This window comes from Ceratotherium simum, chromosome 16 (assembly GCF_057802395.1).
Source record: "Ceratotherium simum simum isolate JZ-2026a chromosome 16, ASM5780239v1, whole genome shotgun sequence".
Lineage (NCBI taxonomy): Eukaryota > Metazoa > Chordata > Mammalia > Perissodactyla > Rhinocerotidae > Ceratotherium > Ceratotherium simum.
Genome location: NC_141915.1, coordinates 36735511 through 36760281, shown reverse-complemented (window position 1 = coordinate 36760281; position 24771 = coordinate 36735511). Strand labels below are relative to the sequence as shown.

Sequence of the window (24771 nt, the reverse complement as noted above, 5' to 3'; positions counted from 1 at the left end):
ACTGCTGGTGCAGACGTTGGAAGGCAGGTGGTGGTGGTGGCCACGGCCGTGGCGGTCGTAGGATGATGGGGATGGTGGGGATGATGCTGTGGGAGTCACAGTAGTGATGGGGATGACTGTGGGATTGGTAGCTGTGGGGGTTCTGGCAGTGATGCTGGCGTCATGGCGATGGGGGTCACAGTGGTGCTGGTTTTGGTATATATGTCACATTATAAAATAGCCCTTCACATCAAATAACTAACACACTAGGACATCAGCTCCACGAGGGCAGCTGCTACTGTTTGCTGCTGTATCCCCAGCACCTGGAACAGTGTGTGGCACATAGTAGCTGCTCAAGAAGTAGGTGTTGAACAAGTAAAAGTGGATTGAGTCTCTCCTTGTGCTGAACACCATTGTCTCTTTTGTTCTTCACCACGCTCATTCTATTTAGGATCTTTTTTGTGTGTGTGTGTGAGGAAGATCAGCCCTGAGCTAACATCCATGCCAATCCTCCTCTTTTTGCTCAGGAAGACTGGCCCCAGGCTAACATCTGTGCCCATCTTCCTCCACTTTATATGGGACGCCGCCACAGCATGGCCTGACAAGCGGTGCATCGGTGTGCGCCCAGGATCCGAACCCGGGCCGCCAGCAGTGGAGCATGGCACTTAACCACTACACCATGGGGCTGGCCCCTAGGATCTTTTTTTGAATTCCCATTTTATAGAAGAGGAAATGGAGGCTGAGAGAGATCACATAACCTGCCTAAGACTACACAGGAGTAAGAGATGTGGGGCGGGGTGGGGGGTGTAGGCGTTTATGGCCAGGCCTGTCTGACTCTCAGTTCAGTGCTCTTTCCTCTCTGCACTTCGCAGCCTCTCTCCCACCAGCACTCAGCATTACATCGTGGTCTTGTGCTGGGGCTTAATCATAGAAATACTGCTAATAATAGTAACAATTGCTGTTTGTAATTGTTCGAGTAAGGCTTAAAAGATCAGGACCATGGAAATTATTAATAACCCGGGCCCAGCCATGGTAGTGTGGGTCATAGTAAATCGTGTTGAGATGGATAACCTTGGCAATAATAGTAACCAGGATCATAAATTAATAACAGAAGTATTTAAATTAATGCCACACTGTTGATACCCTTGGTAGTAAGCAGCTCGATGCTGCTGTTAGTACTGCCGCCCCTTCCTGCCTTCCATGAATTCAGCTGAGAGGAAAGGCAGGGCCATAAAAGCAGTGGGAGGAGGAGACAGCTTAGAGGGTTAGAGGTCCCTGTCCAGGAGGAAGGAATCCTCAGGGACTTCTGAGGAGGGGCTAGCTGCCTGGCCTCATGCCCAGCCATGGAGTATGGGCTCATCCACATTCATGTTCAAGGCCACAGTAATGTCTACGTGTCCTTTCTGGGGCTGTCCCCTGGACTTTGTTGGTTACACCAGAAAGAAATTCACAGGGTACATTTTTCCCCCCGTGAATGAATGAGTTAGCTTCAGCTGATCTAGGAAGTCACCTACCAAAGCCAGCATGCCCTCTTCACCAGTACACTTGATCTCCCCCTTCTTCCTGAAATGTGGGAGGGTACTACTATTTTTTTCAAAGTAGAAACTGAGGTCCACACATAGCCAAGATCAGGGGCCGAGGATGGGCTTTGTAGACTTGCTCCCCACTGCTCTGTGCTCCAGGGCCTTCACGTCCGGGATCCAGGAATGGCTGAGGACAGGCAGGGGGTGAGCATCCTGGTGGCAGAGGTGGTGGTTCCCACCAAAAGACTGGTGGCACACTCCCTGGGTTGCAGGGGCCTATGATCAGACCTGCCAAGGTTTCTAGGGCGCGGTAAGTGTGGTCCTGGGGACGCCTACATGGTACATGGATGTGAGTCCATCCAACCACTTTTCCATTTATTCCCTTCTACAGACCTTCACTGAACACCAATGGAATCATAAGCCAATGGAAACACCCAGTCTGGTGAAGGCTATATTGTTGAGGATACACCTTTGTGTTTGTGTATGGGTGTAAATGTGCGTGTGTTCACGAATGTGTGTGCACTTGTGTGAAAGACTATACATGTGAGGGCTTGTGTGGCAGTGACTGCACATGTGCATGTGTGGATATGTAGGTGAGTGTGCGTTTGAATGTTATGACCACGTGCAATGAGTGTGCATGTGTGCCTGAGTGTGGAGGTGCACACGCACGTGTAGAACGTGCAGATCCACACGAGCGCCTGAGGATGGTGTGGGCATATGTGGTGCGAAAGGACATATATATGTGAGCTTGAGAGAGCGTGTATTCTTGTGTTTTGTGTGCACACCTGTGACCCCTTCAAACCCATCTTTTGAGAATTCAAATGATGTCGGGATGGACGCCACCTTGAATGTCCCGGCTGCACATCGTCGAGGTCAAGCCACCTGCTACCCTTCCCCTCCCGCTAGGCCTTTGCACGGAGAACCCCCTTACCCTGGGAAGGGGCAGGGGTAGGGGTCGGGTATGGACCAGAAGATGAAGGGCGGGGCGGGCAGTGGGCATTCTTGACGATAATGGCTGGGTAGAGAGCAGGAGACCGGGGAAGAAGCTGAAGCCAGAGGCAGAGGAAGACGGGTAAGAGAGTGAACCCTGCGGGGAGCCGCAGTGGGGACGCCCTGGTCCCCAAGCCGCAGCATCCGGGACGGACGCGCAGTAGCGCGGGCCGGGCACTGGGTACCGGGCCAGGGTTGGGGAGCGGCTCTGAAGGCCAGGGCGCGGTGAAGCAGCAGCGGGGCGCGCGGGCGCAGCTCCCCGCATGCCCTCCCTTCGCCTCCTCTCCCCTCCCTGAGGCGGCGTGGCGGGCGGGCGCGGTTCCGGGGGTGGGCGGGCTGGATGGGGAGGAGGCGGGGCCGCCGCACTGGCTTCTCTCAGCCCCTCCCGCCCGCAGCCAGAGTGAGCGGAGCCTCGGCCAGCTCCGGGGGGCGGGTGCTGGAGTGCAGCGCCGCGCAGCCCTATCCGTCCGCGGAGCGGACTGAACTGGAAGCCGAGCGCTGCCGCGGGAAGCAGGCGATGGGGGCAGGTGCCGCCGGCTGCGCCATGGACGGGCCGCGCCTGCGGCTGCTGCTTCTGCTCTTGGGGGTGAGTACTAGCCGAAAGGGAGCTCGCTCCCTTTCCTGGAACCGGGATCCCGATGGTTCAGGTTTCCCCGAGGGAAAGCAAAACAGAGCGTTGAGGTCCCAGATGCTGGGGATGGATGGCGGGAGAGGAGCTCCCGTTAGGATCCACGGAGGAGCGTCTAGGGTTCTCAGAGCGCAGAGGCGACCCTGAGATCCAGGGTAGAGATGCGAGCAAGAGGGGCGCACGGATGCAGGTCCTCCGGTACCGCGGTGTGTGTGGAGGAGCTGGGAGGAGTCTCTTAGGAGGGGGTCCTGGGGCTCTCGGATGTCTGAGTTCTTCGGAAGAGGGCGCTTGAATGCCGGGATCTCGAGGCGACTTTCTCCCTGAGCATCTTGATCTCTGAAGGGTCAAGGGAAGGAACCCAGGCTAGAAAAGGAGGAGGAATGGGACGGGGACTAGAGATGTGAGGGGCGAGCGGGGCTGGGGCGGGGAACCAGAGACGAAGGGATGCAACAATGAGAGAGGAGGTTGGAGGGACTGGAGGCAGAGGGGACCGGGCATAGGACAATGCGGACCGGCCAGACAATGGGGGGGAGGGGCGTGGGAGGGAAAGGTTCGAGGAGCGGGGGTCAGTTGAAGAGACGGTAGAAATTGATTAAGGAAGGTAGAAAAGGGCCGACGGCAAGGGAGGTAGAGAGATGGAAGCAAAAGGAAAGAAGATGGAGAAGGGAGAGAGGACTCTAAAGTGGTCGGGGACTCGCCTGCCCACCAAGGGACAGTGGGACGAGAAGAGAGAGTAGAGGCACGGATGTTTCCCGCGTCTGTCGCGCGCTCTTTCTCGCAACCTCGCCCAGTCGGGGAATTGCGGCTGGGGATCCGAGGTTGGGAAGAGAGCGCCCGCTTCGTCGGGGCGAACCCGCTCCCCCGGTTCCCCCACGACCGGCGGGCTCCTCCGACGCGCTTATTCTCGCAGTCTGAAGCAGGGCCGCGGACAGTAAGGGATGCAGCGGGCGTCATCCGACCCGGTCTGGCCACCGCCACATCGCGGAGTGCAGAGCGCCGGGACGCGCAAGGCTGGGAACGTCCCGGCAGCTCGCAGCCCCGGGTCGCGCAGGCGGAGGCGGCCCGCAGGGGGCGCTGCGGCGCGAGGGCTGTGCCATCCGCTGCTGCCGGCGCGACTGGGGCCGCGCGCCGCCCCCCGCGGGGATCCCGCATTAAGTTAAACGGCCCGAGCGCTGTCCCCGAGGTTCGCTCCGCTCCAGCGGTCGGGATTCTCCCCGCGCCCTGCCCAACTCTCGGTGGAAGATGCTGGGCACCGAACGAGACGGAGGCGCTTGGACGCCTCGGATTCTGTCTCGGCAAAGGACCGCGGGTCCTCGTAAGCATCTAAGTCCGCCTGGTAGTTCTGACCAGATTTCCAGGATATGTGACCTGGTGTGTGGCCATGAACCAAGTGCCCTGGAAGGTTTGGCAATGGAGGAGGTGTCCTTACTCTCCTTGCCATCTTATTCTCTCATCTGAGCATTGCGCCCCCAAATCTCCGTTTTTACAGATAAGGAGAGTGAGGGTCTGAGACTTTAAACGACTTGGCCAAGATCCTACAAGCAAGTTGAGCCAGAGTCCTAGCTAGACTGCCCCGCACCTGAGTCCCAGCTTGGTACTCCCCGTACCTCTTAGCGGCAGCCTGGCGTCCCAGCTCCGGATAAGGGCTGCGTTTCTCGGCGGGGGGGGGGGGGGTGCTGGACACCATCCGCTGAGTCAGGCGGGCGGTGGAATATGGGGGCTGGGGTGGCCCCATCCCCGAAGCTCAGTCCCGGTTCCCTGGAGCTGTCGGTACCTGTGGCTTCGTCCGGGGATTTGCGAGTGACTGCGGGCACGTTTGCTGACTAACGCCACGGGTTGGAGATGCTTCTCGGCCGGGGAGGGGCGGGGGAGGGGGACTGGAGCGGCCAGCAGTGCGGATCCGCGAGGGGCGAGGGCGTGGGCTCCGGACCGGGGCTGGAGAGAGTGTCGTCCGAGTAGAGAAGAGGCGTGGAAGGAGGGGAGCTGGGCGTGGAGGGCCTGGGGGCTCGGGAAGATGGACCCGGTGCAGAACCTGCCGCCCGCAGCGCCTGCGGCTCTCGCCTCCGCCTCGCCGCGGGGCTGCTGTCTATGGGCTGGCTCTGCGCACCGCGGCGGTCCGCGTTTCTTCCTGGGCCGGGGCGAGAGAGTGCTGAAACCAGAGCGCGTCCCGGCGGGTCGGCTGGCGGGCCGCGCCGGTAATGGAGGCACTTTGTCATTCAGACGTCTGTAACCGGAGCCGCCGGGCTGGCTAATGCGCCTAATAGGGATGCAGCGAGGGCAGCAAATGAGAGGAGGAGGCTCCAGGAGGGAAGGGGTCCCTACCCCGCTGTACCAGCCAAGTCCCGCTCAAGCGCCTAGATTCTTCCCTAGGGGTGCGGGCTGGGGAGGCGGGAATAATAAAATTTGTTGAGGTCCTGCTATGTGCGACGCACTGACCTGGGTAATTTCTCTTGCGTTATCTAATCCTTGTAAGGTCCCAGCAGAGTAAACCTAGTTATTCCCATTTTACATTTGAGGGAGCTGAAGCTCCTAGACTTTCAGGCACGAAGCCAGGCTCCCCCAGTTAGTAAGTGGTGGCGCCCTTGTTGGAATCCAGGATGCTTGGCTCGGAGCTTATTCTTTTCCTCCTTATGCCAGGCTCCTCCCCACCCCACCCCCAGCCATCATTTCACGAGGAACATGTGGCCCTGAACGACCACTAACCCTGGAGATTAGATCTGTGTCCTATGCCCTTGGCACCAAGAACTTGGAACTGCGACCCTTCTCCCCACTTAGAGCCCCTGCCCCCTACAAAGTCTTCACGTAGCATCATCCTCAGAAGTTAGCTCTTGTCTCCCACCCCAAACTCAACTCCTATCTACAGGGGTGGGGGCCAGGTGCCAGTGCTGCCCCTGGTTTTGCATCGACCTCAGAAGACCCTCCATGTATTTGAAAACTCTCCAACCCCACAGCAGCGACTAATGGCTCCATTCACCTAAGGAACCCTTTGCTGAAGCTGTTGTGAATGGTTAAGACTTATCACTGAAGCATTCATATAGTTTCAAAGTCTTTCAACTATTTTGGTGTGTTTTCTATTTTGTCCAATTTTAAAAAATTTTTAAGATTTGTGAAAGTCAATTCATCTAAGAGTATTTCCAACTTCATTTCTTGAAAGCCTTGAAATGGCAAAAAAGATTGCAAACATTCTCGAAAATGGGATGAAGTCATTCCATCAAATTGGAAATGAATAAGTGTAATATATGTAAATTTCAGACAAATATGTCTATCATTTTGGTAAATTGATCATTTTGGAGCAAATACCCCAAATCCTAGTCATCTCTCCCTGCTTCTCAAGATTGCCCCACCTCCTCCCAATAGGGGGTGTGGCAGAGGCCATGCATCAGGTCACTTAGCAAAGCTACCTCTATGGGCCTCAGTTTCCCCATCTGTCAGAGAGGGGATGAAGGCAATCCCTCAAGTCTTTCCCCTTCAGCATCTTGGCTTCTGGAGTAGCTGTCTGGGGTGGCATTTCCTCTCCCTCATGGGATTGTGACTCCGAGCAGGGGTCAGAGACCATGTCTCATTGGAAACTCTTAGTTCAATATTCAGTAAATAGTATTGAATCAGTCAACTTTAAGGAGAGCAATTTCCCATCCTCCTTTGGTCCTCATGCTCTCTGCAGACTCTTCCTGGTGGGTCTTTCTTCATATCTATCCTGTCCCCTCCTCTTGGATGGTTTCCTCTCTTTGGGGATGGCAAAACACCCCTCTCCCTCTACCTCCCACCCAGGGTCAGTAGCTCACTCTCCCTAAGACAAGACACTTCTTTGATAACTAACGTTACTGAACTCCTACCATATACAAGACAGATTTGCATAAATTATTTCACTTAATTTTCACAGCAACACTGAGCAGGAGATATTACCAACCCCAAGTTTTAGGTGGGAAAACTGAGGCTTAGAGAGATTGAGCATTTACCCAAAGTTATATACGATTAAGTAGCAGATCTGGGATATTTTGAAATAGGAAACATAAAACAAGCCCAGGAAACACATGGTTACAAATTATGTGGCCTCTCGACGCCAAATGCAAGACTTGGGAGAAGACACAGGACCACAGGTTTCAATGAAAAGGGGCTTGCACAAGGCTGCCACACCACCCACCACTACTGTGGACAGACCCCCTCCACCATCCGGAGCCCAGGTCTCTATTGACCTCAACTAACTGGAATGCAGCCAAGAGCCACTAAGGAAGCCAGAAAGACCTTGGAAAAGAGAAAAGAGGGATTCCAAAGTGTATAAACACCTTACTCATCCATTTAACTCTTACAGCAACCCTCTGAGGCAGGTGCTGTCACAATTACCTAATGATGAAGAAACTGAGGCACAGAGAGATTCAAAGCCTGTTCCAGATCACCCAGCTCTAAGTGATGAGCCAGGAGTCAGAGCTATGGACGCAACTGAGGAAGAAGGCAGTAGAGCGCACGAGTTTTACTCAGAGAATTGCCCCCTCCTGCCTCAGAGCTTACACTCACTTTACACGCCTCCCTACCAAGGCTAGTTACATAGTTTCTAAAGATCCACTTAGACCTGATAAATTAGAATGGTGGGGGAGGGGCTGCTCAGGTCACACTCTGGTGGCGGCAAGAATTGACAATTGACACCTTGACAGGAAAGGAGGAGACAGAAAAACTAGAAAGAAAAAAAAAGCTGACAAGATGGTCCAAAGAGACGAAAGTGTGGTAATTTGCGTGAAGAACACAAGGGCTTCACTGCATTGCAGCCCTGAATAATCGCTTGTGTGAATATTGAGTCCCTGAGTCCTGGGGAAGCCATGAAGGTATGTTCCAGAGTCAGAGAAGGGTGCAGCCACCGTGGTTAAAATGAAAAACATGAGGTGATTAGGGCAGCAAAGGCTTGACTCTCGGGAAAGTCAGCTCTCCAGAAAGTCATGCCCCCAGAGTTCTACTTAATTGAAGTCATATTGTATTTTCATGTTCTTGAATTCCATAAATATACACGTAGGGTCCCTGCTATGTGCCAGGTACTGGGGCAACTACAGTCCCGCCCTCTGGGAGCTGACAGTCTAGTGGGAGACCCTGTAGAGCGTCAAACCAGACCAGAACAGTGAACAAGGAGAACACGTCACGGGGCAGCTGCGCCTGGTCTAGGAGGGGTGGGGACGACAGGACCACTTCTTTGAGGAAGTGACATTTCAGCAGAGCCCTGAAGGATGAAAAGAAACCCGAACAGACCCTTCTGGAATCTCAATCATCTTCTGGGGGAAAGCCTGCATCTGGGACCCCCCGCCACCAGCCCCAGGCTCCTGGTCTGCAGATGTTCCCAGCACTGTGTGTTCCTGCCACCTGGGAGGAAACGGTGGCAACACTCGAGCTTCCCCCTCCTATGCTGCTGGTCTCTTGAGGACCACAGGCTGCCTCCTAGATCCATCCAATCTCTCCATCCCCCGCTTCCACCAAGCCCTGGTGAGCCCTCGGGATATTTTAAAGGACTGGAGGGAAGGGAGTGTTCTTGGCCATGAACTGGCCCGTGCGGAAGCGGAGGAATGCCCAAGGTGACCTTTAACGCTCCCCTCTGGTCCCACAACCCCAGAGCCCATACTTCCTCTCAGCATCAAATGGGAGCTGCATGGTCTGGGGCCAGGGAAACAGGCTTTGGAGTTTTATTAGACATGAAGTTTTTTTTTTAAGGAGCAGAAATATAAAGCAAGCTGCCAGCAGCCCCTCCCTCCAGGGAATCTGGTGCTAAATCATTCCATCCACGAGCAAAGATGCCTCGGCGGCAGGAATCTGACTCCCCTTTCTCCGGGTTTCAGCACTCTTCCCCCTGGCTGCATGGGGGGCAGGGAGAGGGGAGGGCTGGTGGCTGGAAATCAAATCCTGGTGGAGCAGGGCTGCTGGGTGGTGAGAGCAGCCACTTGCTCATCATTGATAACAGGCAGCCCTTCCTCCCGTCTTGGCGCCAGACTCTTGCCAATTGGCTGATTCTTTGCTCTGGCCCTGAGCTGTCTCCATCTCATTCTGTGCAGAGAGACGAAGACTCAGAGAGGGAAAGCAGAATAGGTGAGAACTCCCAGTACAGAGTCAGGATTTGAACCCACGTCCCCACCCCTCTGCCTTCTGTTCTTGGGTTAACACCTCCCATTTGATATTTAATACACGGAATGGTAGAACTAAGGACCTGGAGTAGGGCCCTGCTAGCCTTTGTTAGAAAAGGCTCCCCTCTAGGTAGATGCAGCCCTGCAGGTGTGCAGCTTAGCAAGTGGCATTTGGCCTAGATTTCAGCTTTAGTCGCCCTCTTGGCTGGGAGCCCTGTGCAAGCTGCAACCTGTCCAACTCTTCATGACGTCCCTGCCCGAAGGCCATCTGCTGGGCCTCAGGCCGCCCTCCGCATGTGGTGTATCCTTGGGATTCCAAGAGTTGCTGTAACACCAAGACGAACTTTGCAGTAGGTCAGCATCCGAGGCTCTGACCTCACACCCCCAGCAGCCTGCAGGAGAAGGCTGCCCCCACTGCCTTCCTCCCCCCACAGCTTTGATGTGCCTAATGCCTCCCTGGTGAGCTCATCCTGGCCCAGGTGGTTCCAATAGAAGGCTTTAGCAGGGGGTGTTTGATCCCTCAGAAGACACCCCCTCTCCTTTCTCTTGCCAGTCTGACCTTCTGATCTCCCCCCACCCAGGTGTCCCTTGGAGGTGCCAAGGAGGTGTGCCCCACGGACCTGTACACCCACAGTGGGGAGTGCTGCAAAGCCTGCAACCTGGGCGAAGGTGTGGCCCAGCCGTGCGGAGCCAACCAGACTGTGTGTGAGCCCTGCCTGGACAGTGAGTACAGGGTGTGAGGGGTGGGGGTGGGACGGGGGCTGGGAGGAGCATGCCCAGTGGAGGCCTCACAAGTGCTCTGCCTCCTGCCAGTCTCCTGCCCACCACTGTATGGGCACCAGAAGTGGGTTTGACCCAGTATAGGAGGCAGGGAGGGGAAGCTGAGAATGGGTGAGGGAAGTATGCAGAGGAGAGGGACCAGTGGGGGATCTCCAGGGGGTGCCCCTTCCCAGTCCCCAAGCAGAGAGGCTTGGTAGAAGAGTGTGGGCAGGTGGGGAGGAGTAGCTGACGCTAAGACGAGCTAAAAATATCATCTGCGCTGCAAAATCAATGGCTGCCACTTACCCTCGGTGTGTTTGGGGGAGGGGAGGAGGATCAAATCCTGGCTGCCCTGGAGACTGACCTTGGGGGATCCTGGGAGGGTGTGACTACCCCTACCCCCAGGCCAACTGTTCTCGGGCTCTGACCAAGGAAGCAGAGTTTTCCCAAGGCAGCAGGGACAGGAGTTGGAGACCTGTGAGGATGTCCTTACTGTGGGGCGGTGTCAGGTGGGGGAGGGGAAAGGGGCGCTGTGGCCATTCCTACCTGGGATTTCCTTGGGGAGGGGAGAGAACCCCGTCTTCCAGGGCTGCTGGATGAGAGAGGCAGAGGGATGGGGAGTCTGGGGTCTGAATTCTGTGTGCTTTTGAGTCAGGAGTCTTGTCTCTCCTGGATGCCCCCAGCCTCAGCTGCTGCCTCAGGCCATGGGCTCAGTGCTTTTTTCCCCTGACTCTGTCTCCATCTGATCCTGCCTTCTAACTGGCACTCAATGTCCACCTGGAGGGCCAGTGGGAACCATACTCAGATTATTCTTTAATCACACTAGGAACAAGGGTACAAGGAACTGGGAACTCTGAACCCACTGCCAGCCTAGTCTTACCTCTGGCTACGCCCCGCCCACCCCCTCATCCCCTTACCCCCTCCCCACCCCCCGACTCACGCACACAGCCTATGTATCCTTCAAGCAACCTCAACTCCTTGGTGTCCCCAAACATACTGTTTTCCTATCCATGTGCCTGTGGATCCTGTAACTCCATCCCCCAGCAGAGGGAGGCCTGGGCCTGAGTGGAGAGAGCTGTGCATCCTGTAATGCCTTTCCCATCTTGCCATCTGGCCACCCGTCCTGGCCCTGGCCTCACAGAGCTTCCATCCCAGGGCAGGGATGGCCAGCCATCAGCTACCCTGGAACCTCCCAAGTTTGGCTCTTTCATCTCCTGAACTCCTGCCCAGGGCCTCTCCTCCCTGGACCCTAGGTCTCCCAGGATGAGACCCCACGCCCTCTGTCCAAGCAAGGGGAGGGATACAGGAGCCCAGGCAGGCTCTGGCATCTCTGGGGGAGGGGAGGGGAGACAGGAGCAGAGACCCGCTGGGAGGTGGTGGCAGGTTCCTCCCATTTCCTCCCTCTGCTCCCCTCCCTTTCCCTCCTTCCCCCTCCCCTGCCCCCAGCTGCGTTAACAGGCTGCCTTTACAAGCCCACTTTATGGGATGGAGACCCCAGTGGACTTTCCCTCTATCCTCAAAACGTTTCCACAAGGAAACCCATTAAGCTCCTGCCTTCATTCTCTGCCAAAAAAGACCACATTTTTCCCACCCCCTAAAACCCTCTCCCAGGAGTTTTCTGCTAATTTTCTGTATTTTCCCATGGGCGGGGCCCCCCTTCCCACACTGTGACTAGACCCACCCCCTGACACACGCCAATCAGATAGGAGCCTCTTGTTCATATAAATTGGACATCCTGCCTTGGCTGTTTGTTTGGAAGTTCTTTCTGCTGTCTGTCTATATCCCTGCTACCGAAGTTCACCATACTTATCATTGCCCACCCCATGGGGCCCAGCCTTTATAGGAGCCCTGCTGTGTGTCAGGTGCTTTAGGGTGAAATTTCATTTATTCCTCACCACAACCCTGTGAGAGGAGACACTATTCCCTATTTTACAGAGAAAGATAAAAGCTCAGAGAGGTTAAGTAAAACACCCAGAGTCACACAGCTAATAAGTGATGGAAGCAGGTTTTGAATCCAGATCTATCTGATCCCTAGGAAGAGAAATACAGAGATCCCTCTGCCAGAACTGACTCTTTCTTTTCTCCTCTTCCCTCCCAAGTTCTACCCCTTTCACTTCTCTCTGGTTTTTCCTTCTTTCTTTTCCCATCCTCCCCTCACCCTGCCTCAGATAATGATCCTTTGCTCCATCTTGTCTCTTGATGCCTTTGGAGAATGTTGAGATCAGACTTCACAGCAGACCTCGATTTCCCTTCAGTGGGACCCTAGTCTCTCTACTTCTGTTCCCACATTCTGAGCAATCCCTCCTTCCCTGGATCTCAGGTTCCTAACTCCGTGCTCTTCCTGCCCTTGGAGCAAGTATGCATCCTCTTGGATTCAGACTGGCACAGAGTTCTCCACCCTGGGCTGGAAGGGGGAGAAGATCTGGCCCTGTGCCTGCCCCCTCCTTGCACGAGGAGGAGAGGACCCTGGCATCCCCTGGCGTCCCTCTTCTTAATCTGGAGTTCACATCCATTAATTAAGAGAGCATGAGTCAAGAGTGAGCTTGGAAATCTCCCCTTTGTGCCACTTGAAAGAGCAGAGGACTATATATGCAAGTCCTTCTTGTTTTCTAGCTTCAATCTCTCCTGCTGTACCTAAACTTTCTTGCCAGGAGCCCCATCCCCACCCTCAAGAGCCAAGCCCTTCAGCTTCGTGGGGTAGCGCCATGGGTGGGAAATTCTGCTAACCCTAGTCACTCCCATTCAGGCCACACCTGAGCCCCGACCTGGGAGGAGAGGCATGGAAGGGCAGCCGGGCCTGGGCTGGGTTCTCAGCTCAGCTCTGGCCTGCGGGGAGGGCTGGGTGAGAACCATTTTCAGATTATTCCTTAATCATGCTGGGAACAAGGGTACAGGGCTGGGAACAAGGGTACAGGGCTGGGAACTCCCTAAGACAATCTGCCAAGAAATGTACTGGCACCAGCTGGGTTACCCTGAGAAGCCTGAGGGCCAGTGCTTCTGGGGCCACCCTTCCTCCTTCCTAGGGGGCTGCCAAGAGCTTTCACAGACCCAGGGTCGGACGGAGAGAAGAGGGTGGGAGTCAATGAGGGGACGAGGCTGAACCAGGGGTCAGCGACCTGGCGGGGGGGGGGGCGCGGAGGAGGAAGGGACGGAGGGCCTCCAGCCCCTGCGTCCCAAGTGCCCCAAGGGCAGGCGACTAAATTCTGGGCTCCGGCTCCCCCCCCCACCCGCCCGTGCATGTGCCCTCAGGCGTGACCTTCTCGGATGTGGTGAGCGCCACCGAGCCGTGTAAGCCGTGCACCGAGTGCGTGGGCCTGCAGAGCATGTCGGCGCCGTGCGTGGAGGCCGACGACGCCGTGTGCCGCTGTGCCTACGGCTACTACCAGGACGAGACGACGGGCCGCTGCGAGGCGTGCCGCGTGTGCGAGGCGGGCTCGGGCCTCGTGTTCTCGTGCCAGGACAAGCAGAACACCGTGTGCGAGGAGTGCCCCGACGGCACGTACTCCGACGAGGCCAACCACGTGGACCCGTGCCTGCCCTGCACGGTGTGCGAGGACACCGAGCGCCAGCTGCGCGAGTGCACGCGCTGGGCCGACGCCGAGTGCGAGGGTGAGCCGCGGGCGCCCCCTGGGGGCAGCTCTGGGGCCTTGAGCCGGTGGACACCCTCCCTGAAACCTGAGGGAGCGGTGGCTCGGATCCTTCTCAGCGAAGAACCCCTTTCACTACGTCCTGCTTTGGGCTAAGTGTTTGGAAAGACCTGTTTGATCCTTGAGGCAGGCTTTCTGAGCTGGAAGAGTGGCTTGAGGACCCTCAGGAGTTGGGACCCTCTGGCTCTGAGGCCTGCCCTAGGTCCAGAGTGGTTTATGGCTCTGGGACCTGGGATGGAATCCGCCCTGTCACTTACTGTCTGAGTGATGTTAGGGAGGACGCTCCTCTCTCTGGACCTCAGTTTCGTCACTGGCCATACGGTTAGCAGGGTTGTTGTGGGTTAGAGAAGGCGGCTGGCCTACTTCAACTTGTGATATCTGGGGGAGGGGTCAACAGTCATGGTTACAGTTTAGTCAAGGATGAAGTCGGACCCAGGGGACACTAAGGAGGTCGCAGGGGAAAGGCTTTGGGGCAGAGGAAGAAGAGGAGCAGCAGGCCTGGGGCTCGGGAGCCTGAGGACGAGGCCAAGTGTGCTTGGAGGGCTGTCAGCCCCAGGGTGCATGGGAGCTGGGTGTACCCACCGTAGCCAGGCGTTGGGCTCCAGGAGAGGGGCAGTTCCTGGGATGGGGAGAGGAAGCACCAGGGCAGCCAGGTCAGAACTGGTTTGGTCTCTGGTTGGTGACATCCATCTCAGGGGGGATAGGTGGGCTCTTCCATTGCAGGGAGAGGTTGACAATGCCTTTCCTTCTCTCCATCACCCTGAGCCTGGGATCCCATTTTGCTTTGTCTCTTTGGGACCTAACCCTCAGGGTGCCCTCACTCAGCAGGCAACACAGCGCCTCCTTCAGGGAGCCCCATGTGTGACAGCCTTTGCCCCAGTCTGATGAAGGGGACATGGTCCCAGCACTTAGTTCCCAGGAGGTCCCCCATTCTGGTGGAGGCAGCACAGCCTCTGCTCTCAGAGGGGGGGCAGATGGGGGAGATAGATCCTCCACTGTGGGGAGCCTCTAGTCTGACACCCATGCCTCCTTTCCACGTCTAGGAGCTCAGGGTGGGGAAGGCTGTTAAGCTGGGCTGAGGCCTGGTATGCCTGTGATGCTTCTCGCATTGGGGGGGGGGGCCGGGGGGAGGAATGGGGCGCAGAACATGGTGGTTCTGGTGGCGATTGGCCTGGGCTAGGAGACAGGCAAGTGGCGTCAGGTGTCAGGTGCAGGGCAGAGCAGGGAGGGAGTTTCAGCAGCTGGCGGGCGGGCAGCACAGTTCCGTGGGCAAGTCCGGACCAGCTGGTGGGGGACAGAGGTGGTGGCTGGGGGTGGGGTGGGCTCTGCCTTTTGGGGCATTCACAGATTCTTCCCAGATACCACCCCACTTTCCCAGCCACCCTTGAGGGGTATGTTTATCCCTGCCCCTCTTCCCCTCTCCGCTCTCGCCTCTGAAAGGTTAAATGTCAGCTGGGGCAGAGGGAACATTTCAGGAAGTGGAATTTGATTATGGTTTGGTCGCTCCCCTCCCCTCCAGTGCTTGGTACTTTCTTCCATATACATTTCAGGTGTCAACATGGTGACTCACCCACGCTGGGGGCAGAAGCCTCCCCTCTCCCCCCAGTGAAATTTGGTTTAGGAAGAGTAACCTGGTCCCGCTTTTCACCCCCAAATCTGACAGCCCCATTCCGGAAACGGCTGTCAGGACCCGCCAAGGGCTTAGAGGATTGGAATGCTAGTGGACATGGCCACATCTGGATCTCATCCCCCCGCCCCCATCAGAGGGGATTGGAGAAAGGAGGGGAAAGCGCCCTGGACAGCGCCGTCTTCAGCCTGATCTGTCCCTTACTGCCATCTCAGCCCTTCCCCACTGCTCTCGAATCTCTGATAGCCTGACAGCACCCCTCCATACCTTCAGCCTCTGGGTTGGGGTCCATCTGAGCAGAGCTCTCTCAGCCTCAGGGCTCAGGCTGCCCCTCCAGCTTGCCCAGTGCCCTAGCAGGGCAAGAGAAGACCCTCCCCAGTCCAACGCCTTGTCTGTGGCTGCCAAAACACAGGGCTGTGTCTCCCCTACTTCCTGCCCCACCCCTCCTACCAGCTCCCAAGACCGAAATGGGGAAGGGGTGGGATGCGGTAGCAGATGGCAGCCCCCTTCCCATGCAAGCCAGATGGATTCCAGATTCACAGCTGGGGGCCTTACCCCTCAGAAGGTGCTGAAAACGGGGGTCTTTGAAGCATCTCCGTCTTGAGCTAAGGAGGCCCAGGAGATGGGTGGGCAGCTTCAACACCAACTTGGGTGGGCAAACTGGGGGCTGAATGGGGCAGAACTGGGGAGCAAAGTGTCCTCCCCTTCACCCCATTGGCATGTCCTGTCTGCTTTCCCTCCCTGCCCCAGGCCTGGGAAGTGAGGATGGATGGGGTAGACATCTTGGCCCAGACAGGTAGCCCCAGGCCGTCCAGAGCCCACAACCCCTTGTACTGCTCCTGGCTGGATCGCAGAATGGAAAATCCCACCCACTGATGCCAGGAGGTGCAGAGTCCCCTGCCAGGGAGGCTGGCAATGCCCAGCTGGCATGAGAGGGCCTAGGTGGGTGGTGAGGCACAGTCTCCCTCCCCTGAGGCAGTGGGCAGTCCCTGCTTTGTAAGCCCTCTTTCCATCAGCAGTCTGCTTCCTGCCAAGTTGGGTTTGGGCTACCTGACACTGTCTTCTCTGGGTAGCAAGATTAGATGGTGTGGGGACCATGCAGGGCAGGAAACAGAGGTGAGCCACTGACCAAGGACTGGTTGGAGGGAAGCAAGCCAGCTGGGCACCCCCGCTTCCTGCCCGAGCCCAGAGCTGGGACATCAGAGACCGGAAAGGAGGCTGAGTGCCAGCTCTCAGGGAGGTCAGGGGGAAGGTACCTCTCTGTCTGGACCTGAGTACCCTCATCCTTCCTTAGGACAGGGTTGACTGGAGCCCCTGGGGCAACCTGGGCCAGACAAGTTAGAACATTTCCCCAGAGTGATTCCAGCTGGAGGCTTCCTGGGGCTCACTCGCTCTTCTTTGTGTATTTACCTCCATGGGAGTAGAGTAGAATTCTAGGATCACAGCTATACCTGTGATGGAAGGGAGCTTAAAGACCATCTCTCTTAATATCTCCATTCTACAGATGGGGAAATTGAGGTCCTGAGAGTTGAAGGGACTGGTCCAGAGTCACACAGCAAGTCAGTGACAGAGCTGAAGGGGACCTAGGTGGCCTGATTCTTAGGCCCTTGCTCTTCTCCACTAGCATGACATCATACACACAATCCCAGCCCTCGCCCCCGTGTGTAACAGCTGGTGCATGAGCACGTGGAGCGGGGGCGGGGAAGAAACCCTGGAGTGGGTCAGAACATAGCGGAGGGGCTTGCGGAGTGGGCCCTCACTCCTGCAGCTCTTTCTCCCAGAGATTCCCGGCCGTTGGATTACACGGGCCACGCCCCCAGAGGGATCGGACAGCACTGTCCCCAGCACCGAGGAGCCCGAGGGTCCTCCAGAGCAAGACCTCGTAGCCAGCACGGTGGCAGATGTGGTGACCACAGTGATGGGCAGCTCTCAGCCCGTGGTGACCCGAGGCACCGCCGACAACCTCATCCCCGTCTATTGCTCCATCCTGGCCGCTGTGGTTGTGGGCCTCGTGGCCTACATTGCCTTCAAGAGGTGAGAGGGGGCACGGGGGACAGAAAGAGGACCTTTGTCCTCAAGGTGGGCTTTGCTGTGACTTTGACCCGAAAATGCACAAATCCTTTAAACGCAGTCCCAAACCAAGCTCATCCTCACTCACCATCAGCAGCCCCGCTCCAGGGCGTGGCGGGTCAGCAGGAGGTGGGGAAGGGGATGGTCCCTGTCCTGTCCTGGCACCAGCACCTCCCCACTCACAGGCTGCTCCCCTCCCTCACTCCCTGAGCCCCCAGCTGCACACAGAGCTCTCTTTACCAGCTGCCTGTCTCCTCATCCCCCGAGCCCCATCCACCACAGTTACCTGTGTGTGCGTGTCTCTTCCTTCCCATGTCACATTTGGGAGCCTGTGGCACCCACATCCAGAAATCCAGGATGTGCAAGAACCCTCAGAAAGCATTTGAAATGTTTAAGTGCACTTTCCATTTTGTAAAAAAAATCACCAAAGTAATACATGCTTGTTTGGGAAAATGCACGTAAGATCAACGTCTTATAAAGCAAGAAGTAAAAGCCCCTTTATTTCTCCCCAAATCCTTCCCCTCTCTTCTTTGGATTCTGTTTGGAATGGATCCTTTCCAGACCTTTTCTGTGCATTTATAAACATGTATATATAAAACTTTTATAGTCATACATAAACACGCAGGTTTTTTTAAAGCATCAGTGGGATCGCACTATACATCTTCTACAACTTACTTTTTCACTTAATCTCCCTTGGGAGAACTTTCCTCAGGACATATAGATTATCGGATCATTTGTAACCATCATTCAATGATATGGATGGATCATGATTTATTTACCCAGTCTCCTATTGATGGACGTTGGGTTTGTTTTCAGTTTTTTCTTATTGCTTATAATAGCAGAGGAAAACCTTGTGTATATCCCTGCACACACGTGGGAGTGTTTTAGAAGGTAGACTGGGAAAAGTGGAATTCCTGGAAGTCGTTTATTTATGCACCATTCATCCCATGAACGTTTAGTGAACGCCTGCTGTGTGCACCAAGCCCCTCTGCCCTCTCCGTGCCTTCCGTGTAGGCCAGGGCCGACATGTAGAGAAATAAGAACCCAGGTACTGTGGTTGGGGGCTATAGTCGGGACCTACTGTGGCCTGCCCCTGGCCCCCACACGTCAGGCACCTTAGCCGCACGGCCGGTGTGGCCCCTCACCCCCTGAGACCGGGCCTGTCCTCTGGCTCCAGGTGGAACAGCTGCAAGCAGAACAAGCAAGGAGCCAACAGCCGGCCTGTGAACCAGACGCCCCCGCCTGAGGGAGAAAAACTCCACAGCGACAGCGGCATCTCTGTGGACAGCCAGAGTCTGCATGACCAGCAGCCTCACACTCAGACAGCCGCAGGCCAGGGTGAGCAGCGAGGCCGGGGCGGGGGGCTGAAGCAGGGAGAACGGGAGTGATTAAGATTAGACTGCAGGAAGGACTGCCAAAGGGGCTGGCTCATGGTGCCTCTGTGTAGAAGGATGGGAGAGGCCGTGGGAGTGGAGGGGGAGGACATTTCCAGTGGAATGGCTTGGGAAATGGATGCTTTGACAAATTGGAGCATCCAGGCTCATCAAGCTAATTGTCCCCCCTAGGGCTAATCACTCCCCAAAGTGGCTGCAATTAGCCTCCTCCCCTGGACTTCTGGGGAACAAGTAGTTAATTATGTACCCTAATTAGTGGCCCATAGCCCAGCTCCAGGACACTTGCTGCCATGGAGTCTGGGACTGAGAAGTCCTGTCTCCTCTTCTGCTTTGATTAACTGCTGGGGGCGGGGAGGGGGGTTAGGCAGTGGGGATAGTGCTGGAGCTGTGGGCGAGGAGGGGACATGAGCCAGCCTCCCCCAGGCCCCTCCATGGCCCTGCCCCCCATCCAGGACCTCATCTTGGCCACCCTCTGCCTCTAGGCCCTCGGGGCTTCCCCAGATTGGGAGGTGAAATGCCTGGGCCCTTCTCAGCTCTTACCCATGCCCTCTGGGGGGAAAGGGGGTCCAACGGGTAGCACCTGACTCCCCTGGGTTCTTGGCAGCCCTCAAGGGAGATGGAGGCCTCTACAGCAGCCTGCCACTGGCCAAGCGGGAGGAGGTGGAGAAGCTGCTCAATGGTTCTGCGGGGGACACCTGGCGGCACCTGGCGGGCGAGCTGGGCTACCAGCCTGAGCACATAGACTCCTTCACCCACGAGGCCTGCCCCGTCCGTGCCCTGCTTGCCAGCTGGGCCGCCCAGGACAGTGCGACGCTCGACGCCCTCCTGGCCGCCCTGCGCCGCATCCAGCGAGCCGACATTGTCGAGAGCCTGTGCAGCGAGTCCACGGCCACCTCCCCGGTGTGAGCCGAGCCGGGAGCCCCTGCCCTGCCCCCACATTCCGACGACTGATGCTCCAGCCAACCCCCGTGGGCCGGCGTCAGAGCTGAGCCCCTCTGGGCAGGGCCTTGGAGCCCAGGCCCCCAAACCACAGCCCTGTCACTGCTCCCGTGTGGCCCCACCGCTTCTGATCACACTCCTCCAGTGCCAGAAGGACCCCTGCTGCCTCTCCCTCCTTGCCCCTGCACCGTCCCCATCTCAGGCTTTCTGCTCCTTCTCCCCATACTGCTCGACGGGCCAGCCCCTCCCACCTTAGCAGGTGTCATATCTGGGGGGCTGACACCAGGGATGGCGTTGGGGGCCATGACAAGGCCCCAGAGACTCAGAGGGAGAGACTGAGGAACTAAAGCCATGGACTCTGCACTGTGAACTTGGGGAATGAGGGGGCATCAGAGTGGCCTACACCCTCTCTCAGCTCCCCTCACCCTCCCCTCTGGCCTAAGATGAAGAGGACCAGAGGCTTGTCTGACCTGAAAGGGGGTTTTGAAATCTAGTCCATCCCCTTTGTTTTACATACAGGACAACGAGGTCCAGAGAGAGGCGGTGACTTGCCTAAAGCCACCCAGCAACAGGAGGCTGAATGTGGACTGGCTCCCTCCTCCCTGAGTGAAGGGTGCAGGCCTCAGGTTTGCTTAAGGGCTGGGAGAAAGGGGCCAGGCGACCCTCTGGGAAATGTCTCAAAGCCAAGTCCGGTCTGCCTTCTACTATCTCCAGGCTGTCCAACCCCTGTGAAGACGGGATGCTTCGCTCAAGGCCTGGTCCTGTGATCCGTCATGACCCCAGTCAGGTTTGGGGTTTGTGGAAAGGGGTGCTGCCTCCCTCTGCCTGTCCCCTCAGGCCTGTCAGTGTGGCATCTGTGGTGGGCCCGGTCTGTAGGTGCCCTCCATCCCGGCACAGACCCAGAGCCAGCACAGGCGGCATCTTCCCCTAGAGTCAACCCTGCAACACGCAGATTCACAGACATACAGACGCACGCATACAAGATGAGAAACCTTGCCTTGCTTCCCAAGTTCTTTCTCCTGGGCTGTGACCAGATCCTGCCCCGGGGCAGTTGCCAGAGAAGCATCGAAGGGAATTGCGCTCTGCTGTCTGTCTTCCCTCGCCCCCGGGTTTGGCGGGCCAAGGAGTGCTGAGGCTTGAGCTGGTGTCTTTCTTCCAAGGGCCTGCACGTGGAGGAATGCTCCCCACATCCGCCCCTTCCCTGCAAGCTCGGTTTTGGCCCGGCCTGGAAGGCTGCAAAGAAGGAAAGTGGACCAGTGTGGGAACGCAGCAAGAAGAGACTGAGATAGACTGTGGCCCATTGAGGGTCTCTCCCAAGTTTAGAGGATCCTACAAAGGACTGATTTTTCCCTAGCTGGGTGCCAGAAAGGGGCCCTGCAGTCTCCTGAAGTCCCTCCCTGGCCTGTTTTCTTGATGTTGGAATGAGTGTGGCTCCCCCTCTATTTAGCATGAACGAGCCCGAGCAGGGTGTGTACTGACAGCCACCCCCTCCCTGGCCCAGGGTTCTTCCAACCCTGTGTAAGGGACTGGGAACACTATACGTAGATGGCATTTCTTTGACCTCAATCTGTGATGGGAGGAAGAAACTCACCTGCTGGCCCCTCGCCTGTGCACCTGGGGAGTGGGACAGAGTCTGAGTGTATTTATTTTCCTCCCCAGCAGTTGGGGAGGGGGTTGGGGGTTGCAAGTATGTTTTAGCATGTGTTTGGTTCTGGGGCCCCTCCCACCTCCCTTTGGGCTGAGATGGAAGCCTTTTGGCCCCCCAGCTGGGGGCTATGAGCGCCAGACTCCCTGTCCCCTCCCCCTTGCATCCTGTGTAATCATTTCTTGGGCCCTCCTGAAACCTACACATAAAACATAAATGATGACCATTAAATAGCAAAGAAAGAAAAATAGTCCAAAGAGATTTTCTCAAATACGCGTGGTTTGAGTTGGTGGCGCTTGTGTGTGTTAGAGACCCAGGTATAATTTCCAACTCACTGAGTTCCTGTCCTATTTTTTCCTCCCATAAAATGGGGAAGTTTTAACAGAAATCCAGCAAATTCACATGTGTAGCCATGGAGTTAATTTAAGTGGGATAGGGAAGGAGTGGGGCCCCTTTGCCCCAGATCTTGGAGAGGGAAAGTGAAAACGGCCATGCAGGAAGTGGGCCAGCTGTGAACTTGACCAGATGTCAGAAGTGAAGCTGACCACAGGGGAGCCAGAGGCTTGCTAGGAAGGCCAGGTCACAACCCTGCAGCTCCCAGCCACCCACATGGCTTGGGAGACACACACACCCCACCCACACACATGCACATGCACAGCGTCTGGCTCCAGATGGCCTGTGGGAGCCTGGCTGCCCGGCCTGGAGTTGGACAGGCCCCTCCCACATGGCTCTCCCAGGCAGGTCCCGATCCGGGCTCCTACCAGCCTGGCTTTCAGCTCTGCCTAGCCCAGGCCTGGAAGCTCCTAGAGCTGCAGAGTTCCCAGCCCCAGGCCTGTGCCCATCTCTGAGGCTGGCAGGGCAGCTGGTCAGACTGCTTAGCCTCTGCTGGTCTCTTGGCCAGGTCTCCTGGTGGGGCTGGCTTGTGGTTGCTAGGGAAGGTCACAGGAGGCTTGCTCTTCCCAGAAAGAACAGCAAACAAGCGCTCCTGATCTTGGGATCCTGGGACGGGCCAGCTGGGCCCCAGCCAAGAGTTTGACATGAGGTGGAGGGCAGGCTGTCTTCCATCTCCCACCCCAAGACTGTGCCAGCTGTGAGGAAGGCGGGGGTGGGGGTGATTCAAAGTAGGTAAGAGAAACGGTCCTGGGACTTGTAACCCCCTGTGTGATGGGGGAGACAGTCTCCGTCTTGAGGGAGCCTCCCATCTGATGAGGCAGACACAGTCCCAGACTTCAAGATACCTCTCATATAATGTGGGAGGCACAATTCCTGACTTAAGGGATCCCCCATCCTGATGGGGGAAATGCCTCTAATTTGGTGGGGGAGAGCCAGATGCTGCCTGTGGGAATAAGGGTGACACAAATCCGTGCCTTCAGAGATCTTATATTCTCGAGGAGGGAGATGGCAGACAGGCCCTATATGGTATGCAGTGCCATGATCGGGGTAAGTGGGGTCCCAGCCCAGGCCCACCCCTCCCAGGGGTTAGGGAAGGATTGTGGGAGAAGGGACATCAAAGCTGAGCCCTTAAGGATGAGTGGAGTTAACATGCCGGGGGAGGAGAGTGCTTCTGGCAGAGGAACCCACTCAGCAAAGAGAGAACAGAGCCCAGGGCCTGGGGAGGCTCCTGTGCCTGGAGCCCAGAGTGAGCCAGAGGTCAGCGGGGCCAGATGGGGAAGAGCTTATGAAGAGACACGCAAGGCGTCTGGACAGCGTTCTGAGAACACTGGGGAGCCACTGAGGGGTTTCAGCAGGGGGGTGCCACAGACAGATTTTCATTTAGGAAGTTCAAGCTCTGGCTGCAGTGTGGAGGGTGAGGGTGCAGCAGCCCCAAGTAAAGGAGGGGCCACAGGGATGGCAAGAAGAGGGCGTTCTAAGAAGCTCCTCAGAGCACACAGGACTAAGGAGCAGGGGTAGGAAGGGGCCTGACACTGGCCTAGGGCTCCTGGGGGTCGGGGGCAGAGCCTTAAAGACATCGTGCCAGAGATTCTCACCCACACCCCCTACCACATTGTGGAGAAACCCTCTTTGCTTCTCCATTCCTCCTTCTTTAATCCCCGCAAGGGTGAAAATGTTTCATCACTTCCCGTCTTTAATGTGGCCTCAGAGGGCTTCATGAGGCCCCTGCCAACTCCTCTAGACTCACTGCCCTGCTCTAGCCATCCTCTTCCTTACTCTCTGTGCTCCCCCAAACCAGCCTTCTTACAATTCTTCAAGCTTCAATGTTCCCTCTAGCCACAGGGCCTTTGCACATGCTGTCCCTTCTGTAACACTCTTTCCCCTTCTTTCCCAAGTTACCTCCCAATTCAGTGCTTCTTTGGGGAAGCCCTCACCATACTCTGAACACAAATCAAGTTTCTTGATTCCAGGTTCAGAGAACATCATGTTCCACTCCTTTTCTTCAGACACTTATCTCTCTTTGCAATTAGGCACCCATCTGAGTGATTATTTGATTACCGTAAACTTCAGGAAACCAGAGACAGGGTCTGGTTTTGCTCACTTTCTAATCCTCAGCACATTGTCTGGCTTCTAGCTGGCAACCAATAAAAATTTGTTGAATAAATGAATGAATGTGCTCTAAAGCAGCACTGTCCAATAGAAATATAATGCAAGAGACGTGATTTTCAATTTTTTGTGGCCACATTACCAAAGTAAAAAGAAGCAAGAGAGACGAACTTGTATTTTGTTTAGCCCAATATGTCCAAAGTATTATTTCAACATATAATCAATATTTTTGAATTATTAATGAAATATGTTACATTTTTTTCCTACTAAGTTTTCAAAATCCAGTGTGTATTTTCTTCTCAATTTGGACTAGCCCCATTTCAAGTGCTCAGTAGCTGCATGTGGCTCGTGGCTATCACACGGGGCAGCTCAGCTCTAGGGATTCACACCTCCCAGAGCGGGGACTCATCCGGAGCCCCCAGTGGGCTCAGAGGATGGAGAGATGCTCCTTTGCTTCTTCCCGTGTCATCAGTCTCCCTGGTCCTGAGGCCCATAGTTCTCCCCTCCCACGCCCACCCCCAAGGCCTCTCTCCACTCTGCTCACACCCAGGCACCTCTCTTTGTCTCTTTCGTTCTCTGGGCTAGAGCATGAGACCCTTCATCTTTCCTGGCCCATTAGGGCCCCTTCCTTTCCCCTGGCACCTCCCTCCCCTCTTTCATCCAGTGCGATGAAGCTGAGATGAGACTTGGAACAATGTAAAGACCTCTTCATCCAGTGGGGAGGGGCGTGGTGGGGGCCACTGAGCCTGCAGCCCAGTGTTCCCTGGGAAGAAGGGGCTGGGCCAGAGCTGGGGTCAGGAGAAGACATTTCCCATGATGCTCTGGGCTGTGGGGTCTGCTGACCATATGCCTGGGGGAGGCAGCTCCCCTGATAATGCAAGGCAGATTCCTCCCCAGCTTTGTGGCAGCTGGTGGGCAGAAGGCCGGGGGACAAGACTGAGCCCCCAGGCATCTGGGTACCAAAGAGCTGAGGCAA

The 24771-nt window shown here is 56.3% G+C and overlaps 1 protein-coding gene across 1 annotated transcript; it reads left to right on the top strand.

The window, feature by feature from the left end:
* Positions 1 to 2944: 2944 nt before the first annotated feature.
* On the top strand, positions 2945 to 21529 carry NGFR (nerve growth factor receptor). The gene is made up of 6 exons (XM_087440204.1): positions 2945 to 3078; positions 9797 to 9938; positions 13224 to 13583; positions 17030 to 17282; positions 18496 to 18656; positions 19317 to 21529. The coding sequence occupies exons 1-6, from the start codon at positions 3010 to 3012 to the stop codon at positions 19616 to 19618; spliced, it is 1287 nt and encodes a 428-aa protein (XP_087296330.1). The 5' UTR covers positions 2945 to 3009; the 3' UTR covers positions 19619 to 21529.
* Positions 21530 to 24771: the final 3242 nt, after the last annotated feature.